General features: G+C 33.2%; 2 protein-coding genes across 2 annotated transcripts; both read right to left on the bottom strand.

Moving 5' to 3' along the window:
- Positions 1 to 539: 539 nt before the first annotated feature.
- Positions 540 to 1,602, bottom strand: LOAG_17627 (hypothetical protein; the record flags this gene model as incomplete). The annotated part of the gene is made up of 3 exons (XM_020450289.1): positions 540 to 885; positions 967 to 1,180; positions 1,452 to 1,602. The coding sequence occupies 3 exons, from the start codon at positions 1,600 to 1,602 to the stop codon at positions 540 to 542; spliced, it is 711 nt and encodes a 236-aa protein (XP_020306045.1).
- A 1,629-nt stretch (positions 1,603 to 3,231) lies between these two features.
- On the bottom strand, positions 3,232 to 4,218 carry LOAG_11614 (hypothetical protein). The gene is made up of 3 exons (XM_020448384.1): positions 4,003 to 4,218; positions 3,559 to 3,645; positions 3,232 to 3,448 (listed from the first exon to the last, which is right to left on the bottom strand). Exons 1-3 carry the CDS (start codon positions 4,209 to 4,211, stop codon positions 3,370 to 3,372), a joined length of 375 nt encoding a protein of 124 aa, XP_020301469.1. The 5' UTR covers positions 4,212 to 4,218; the 3' UTR covers positions 3,232 to 3,369.
- Between the last annotated feature and the right edge of the window lie 1,986 nt (positions 4,219 to 6,204).

Below are 6,204 nucleotides of genomic sequence, written 5' to 3'. Positions count from 1 at the left end.
GCTTGAATGCTCCAAACACTCACCCATTGCTTCCAGTTGTCAAGTATTCTTTCCATACTTTCGACTGTTGTTTTCCACTCTCGATCGTGTCCTTTGATGGAGTATAACTCATTGTACAGCAACTTTTTTATAGTAGATAAATTTCCAATTTTCTTGACCAAAACTTTTCTTATAACGTCGTAGTTTTCTGGAGCAATATCATAGCCTTTGATAGCTTGTAGAGCGTTTTCTTTGAGACATAAGATCAGATAATTTAATTTTTGAATATCGGGTATTTTTTGGAGATGCACTGCGGCATCAAAACTACTACAGAATTCTCTCCATAATTTTTGGTCATCACTAAATGTTAGTAGTGGTAACTGTGAGAAATTTACTGTCTGCTGAAACATTTGGAGGACTCCTTTTGTTGGAATGGTTCGATATTTATCTTGCTTTGCTGTAGGCGCTGGGGCACTAGCTCAAACTCATCCTTGTACACTTCTAAACTTATAATAGCTTCTTGACCGTCATTTATTACATTTAAAAGACCTTTATTATCGTCAACCATATCTGGGTATTTGTCTTCCTTTCTTTTCTGCGCCTTCCTTTGTTTCCGGATATACTCCAACCACTTTTCGTTGATTGATCCTAGTATACCGACATAGAGTTTTTAGACGCCTTATTTTTTCTTCTATAGTCCTCTTCTTGACTTCAAATTGTTGCTGCTTTTCATCCACCGATAAATGTTGATCAGGAAGGTCAAGTTTATTGCTTTTACTTCTTCGAGAAGATTCTCCAACTTTTGTTTTCCCGGTTGAGCGTTTGTGATTATAATGTCCGACATTCCCAGTTCGTGGCACCAATCTTGTCGCCGGATTTCTTTGTTTCAAACTTGGGTAATTGAGCCTTTATTCCTCAAAACTCGGCAACACAGAAACGATTTCAACGATTATAATATCACTATGTGCAAAAGGGGGACCAAAAAACCAATAACATTCGATATCGTCGACCCAACCGACCTGTTGCAATACTTCTTGCGAAAATGAACTGGCGCTCAGGATCTCATTCTTTTTATTGCTGCAATTTCGCGTTATAACTTTCGGAGTTTTTCCGACATGTATCACATACGCTTTTTCCGTTAAGCATCGTTGGCAGTTTTTGATTATCACTTTTAGGACACCGATTTTCCTCAGTGATATTTCTGTAAATGTGTTTGACTGGTGACTTCAAATGTTTGGTGATTGCGAGTGACTTCATCCTCTTCCACCTTACATGGTATATTTGTTCCAAGCTATATGAAAAATTTAATATATGGATAGTTGACTAATTTCTTTAGTTGAAAATTCAACCGCGCATAAAACCATCTGCAAATTTTCAGCAGTAGTTTGCATGCTCCTTAGGTGCTTCAACAAATACAAAATGTAACCATTGTGAAAAATACCCTGGAAACGTAATTGTTCATGTATTTTCACTTTGTTCTGTAATTAATAACTGATTGGCATCACCAGCCAACGACATCATCTCGAATTGCACATTTATTGTTTTTCGATCAATTAATTCAAAGAACTCTGGAATGAAATCAGCTTCGTCAAATTCAAATTTATTTTTTACGACTGTGATCATCTACTACAGGTACCTCTTGGTAATGCATTGTTCTATCTTCAATATTGTCACATGTAGACTTGCTAATAGACCTTGTCGTCAGCTGTTTTCAAACAGTTTCATTTAGTTCATTTTATTTTTTGTAATAAAGGTTTTCAAGGACTGTAAGAAGACTATACAAAGTTAAAGCCTCATTCCCTAAGTGAGTGAAAGATAGAGAAGAGATTGGAAAAAAGAGCGTGTGGTATGCACTGAGTATTTTTTCAGTCACATTGGTGATAACGAACAAGAATACGTCTACTTTGGTAATATCAAAGATATTTTTTTTGGAAATATTTTTTTCCTTTTTGTATTTTTTGGAAAGCTAACTTATGGCCAGGACAAGCTTGAGTCACGTTATCACGTATATATGTGTATTTCTCGTGCTGTAACTGTCATAAAAATGACGGGCAAGAAAGAGAAACAGTAAATTAGCATGATTTGCTGGCCCATAGAAGCATTGTGAAATTAGCAAAATTTGTTGATGCAACATTTAGTATATATCAATAAATTCCTGTTGAAGATGAAAAGTATCACTGAATAGCGACGATCACATCGCCCTTCGCATTCTTTGTTTATTCGGTTTTTCTTTCAAATTAATTAAGAACGTAAACATAACGTTTCCACTTATCATCCGGAAAAAAAATGAAATCATGTACAAGTTTCCTAAATTTTCATTTACATCCAAAACAATTTTTCCATATTTCGTTTTTTGTTTTTGTAATATGATAAATTATTGTACATAAGCCCGGAAGATTTCTATCAGAACAACAAAAGTGAAAACTAAAAGAGATGAGGGCCTTACTACTTTAAGTTGCCAATGGGTATGGATAAGTAAACAAATTTAAAGAATTCCTGGAAACCTTTTATTTTGAGCATTCATAAGCAACTAATAATAGTTGGTTGTTTATAAAGTCCTTCTGCATCATTTTTTATAATTTGAAATTGCTGAAAATTTCGTTCATTGTGCACAAAGTATAACTATGCTCATTTTATGCAAATTTTTCGAACACATAAATTCATTTTTGTCAAAATTTTTTATATAAATGCACAACTTCATGAATATCTTAAATTTTGTATTCAGAATTTTTGATACATCTCAAATTTCCTCTAAATTTTGTATCCTACAGAAAAATGTGATAGATATTCATTGACCAATTAATTATTGTACCGTAATATTTTAGAACAAATTGTGAAAGAATGTAATGGCTAATTCAAATTCTGATCACAACATTAAAAAAAGGTTCGCACTGTAAAAAAGTTTGGCATGAACACCATATTGCGCCACTGACCAAATATAAATTTATCGAAGCCATTTTGGTCAGTAGTTGCTCTTTAGTATCAACAGTTAGGGAAAAAATTTTTGAGATATAAAATAAAAGGAAACATGATGTGTTATTCTTAAACCATAATTTGGCCTTTTTTAAACTTAATTTCTATTCGAATAACATTCTTTCCGAAAACATTTTCCATCAAAGGAAAAATAAACGCAAAATCAATTGAATTTTTGGAAATACAATTTCGAAAAAAATTCGTTAACAAATGGAAGCCGAAATTCGCAATCAAATCCAAACATTCACTTAGCGAAAGTTTTACATCAATTAAGAACTTAACATGAGCAAGACATGACGTCCTATTTCAAGTGAATAATTAAATCGTCGTTTTTATAAGGGATAGGGTAGGTCATTTGCTCATTTCAATTATCAGATGTTGACCAGCAATGATAAAAAAAATTATTTCGTCACTTTTTCAATCGTGACACGATCTCCGTATGCACCATACCAAAGCAGACCAAAGCATTTTAAGTAGTACCAATATTAATACAATGCTAAAAATGAGTTCGTTAGATATAGCACGGAGGAATTGTTGCAGTCCAGAAATGGAAGAAATCTGAGATTCCTTTTCAAGTACTCATAATCCAGAAATCAGAACACTTACGTGAGCCAATATCGAATATGCCAGCAACATTCTTTAGGAACATTTTCACAGCATTGATAAAACACGAAAATATTGTTGTTTGGACATCTATAAATTTAGCAAATATCATATTGACTAAAATTAGCTAGTAGTCTAACAGGGAAATGATTTAAGAGACCTGCTGATTATAATTATTAGTACTTTTCACCAATTTAGTTATTCAATTAAATAATGTAATTTTCTTTCCTCTAATCTTTTAATCTAGACAAATGTGTCTAGGGCCCTTAAGTAAATACTTCTCATCTTTAATTTTGAAAGGAACAAACATTCAACACCAGTCATTTACGAGACAATATCAACATTAAATCTATGTTACGAACCTACCAATTTTAGTCCCCTTTCAAAAAAAAAAGAAAAGACTTTAAATTCAGAAAAAAAAGTGAAGAAAAAGAGAAATGGACAAACTTTTTGCCGTTACATTCCAAGACAGATTGTTGAGATTTCATCACTTCACCGATGTCAACAACAGTTTGCTTGGCTTTCTCGGCAATCTGATCGGTAAGTCGCCTATTGGATACCTCTTTATACTCATCGCTGTTTTCGCATCGTGTTATTAGGATGGGACACACAAATATCGTTACACAAATCGCATGTCGTTGAAGTACCAACTGCATCTTTTCTATTACAAAAAAGAACTTTTTAATTTGACATCTTTTTGTAAGAAAATCACGCTGACTGTTTCAAATCATCAAAAAATTTTTAATTAGATAAATGCTAGAAGTTGAGACAAATTTGCTGAAAGTATGTCAACAAAAACTTTCTCATTTTTTGATCAAAGTAAGACAAAAATTATTTCTAGTTTACAGGAATTGTTCCATTGAACATTATAACAAAATTAACGATCGTTAGATTGTCTCGTGGATCATACATCTAACAGAGACGTAAAAGTGCCTTAGTGAACAGATTTATGGTACCAACTAGCTCTTATACTGCTATCTCCATTTCAATTAGCTAATTAGTCTGCTAGTAACAACTATTATCCAGTCTTATCAACATGTGACAGCATTTTCGTGCGTTAGTATCTAAGTTCACCTTCGCTCATAATGAAGTTATACTTATTTGATTAAACAACTTCCCAGTTCTGACTTAGAAATCCTAACCATAATTATTTTGATATGACTGAAATCTTTTGCTACTCCTTCAGCAATACATGTGTCTTCCAGAAAATTATCGATCACTTATTAATTCATTTAATTTTTAAATTTCGTTTACATCACAAATGGTCTCCTGCTATCTTACTGAGACTTTATTGCTCCTTGAATTTTCAAAACTTTATATATTTTGAAAAAACGGGAAAGAACTGATACTATCGCTTTCGTTTTTGTCTGAAGGACAAAAAGGAAAACGAATATTATTCGAGCAAAGAGAGTGTTGAATCATCTTTCTCTTATATTATTGTTGTTGAATGTGTAAGCCTAATGTAACAAAAATTTAGTTTAGATGATTGCCGGAACAGCCAGGCATAAGGGAGATAGGCGGATTGTAGAGGGAAATAGATAGTGAAGAAAGGGATTACAGAAGTAATTTGGAGAAGAGAAATTTTTGTACAAAAATGAAACTTGTCGTCGGTATAAAATGAAAAAATTTGGAAAAGTTATATCAGATTTGATGAAGTTTTCCCTTCTTTGCTATCAAATGACATAAATCAGTACTCTCACGAAATCGATCGTTTCAATTGATTTTCTATTTGTCGAGCTTTTTTTTTGAAAGCAAACGAAAACAAAATCTGTTCAGAATTGTTTGGCATTATCTATTGGAAGGGAAAGAATTAGTATTACATCTTAAACCGAAAAATTATAGCAACCAAGTGAACTGTATTATTTTGTACAGCAAGAAAGTATTGGATCTGTTGGTGGTTAGCATATGAATAGCACAGACACGATGTCAATACCACTACCACCACCGCCACCACAAAACAACAGCGACGTCGAGTAACACGAAGAAGTTTGTTCGTCTGTCCTCAAATTGTCCCAACTCTTTCCAACAATCCTGACAGACAGCATTCATCACTCTTCGTCTCCTTTTTCATTCCTCTACCGATGATGAAACTTCAGGTTTTGATCAGATCAGTGTGTAACTATGTAACAATCGTTTCACACCGTTAACAACAAAAACACCTTCTGCATGATTTATTTCGAAACTTTTCTTTATTTCTAAGAAAAATTAAGAATTTCCATGATTCACAGATACAAGTGATTTAGTAGTATTAGTGTAGGTGGAAGGATGAGACGACCTACAACAAATGAAATGCAGATATAGATGGGTGGTAAATTCTGGAATTATGAGTCGATATTATCAGTTGCTAAAAGTAGTGCTGATGTTGGGTACTTAATGCCATCAATCAACCGATAATGATAACAGTGACTAACTTGTAGTATCACTTTATCATTTCATTGTACCAGGTCCAGAAGGAACCGACGGTATAGATGGGCTGATCACATGACTTTGGATGTGATGGTGCCATCATTAGACATATCATATTGAATTATTGGGGTTATGTAATTCTAATTATTATTTTTGCTTATTATTTGTTTTCCAATAAATAATTTCTTCTGCATTTTTTTATGGAAAAAGCACCATGAAAGTCCTTTGCCACCTCAAAACGAA

Source organism: Loa loa (assembly GCF_000183805.2).
Source record: "Loa loa unplaced genomic scaffold supercont3.105, whole genome shotgun sequence".
NCBI lineage: Eukaryota > Metazoa > Nematoda > Chromadorea > Rhabditida > Onchocercidae > Loa > Loa loa.
This window is presented reverse-complemented; position numbering and strand designations above follow the sequence as displayed.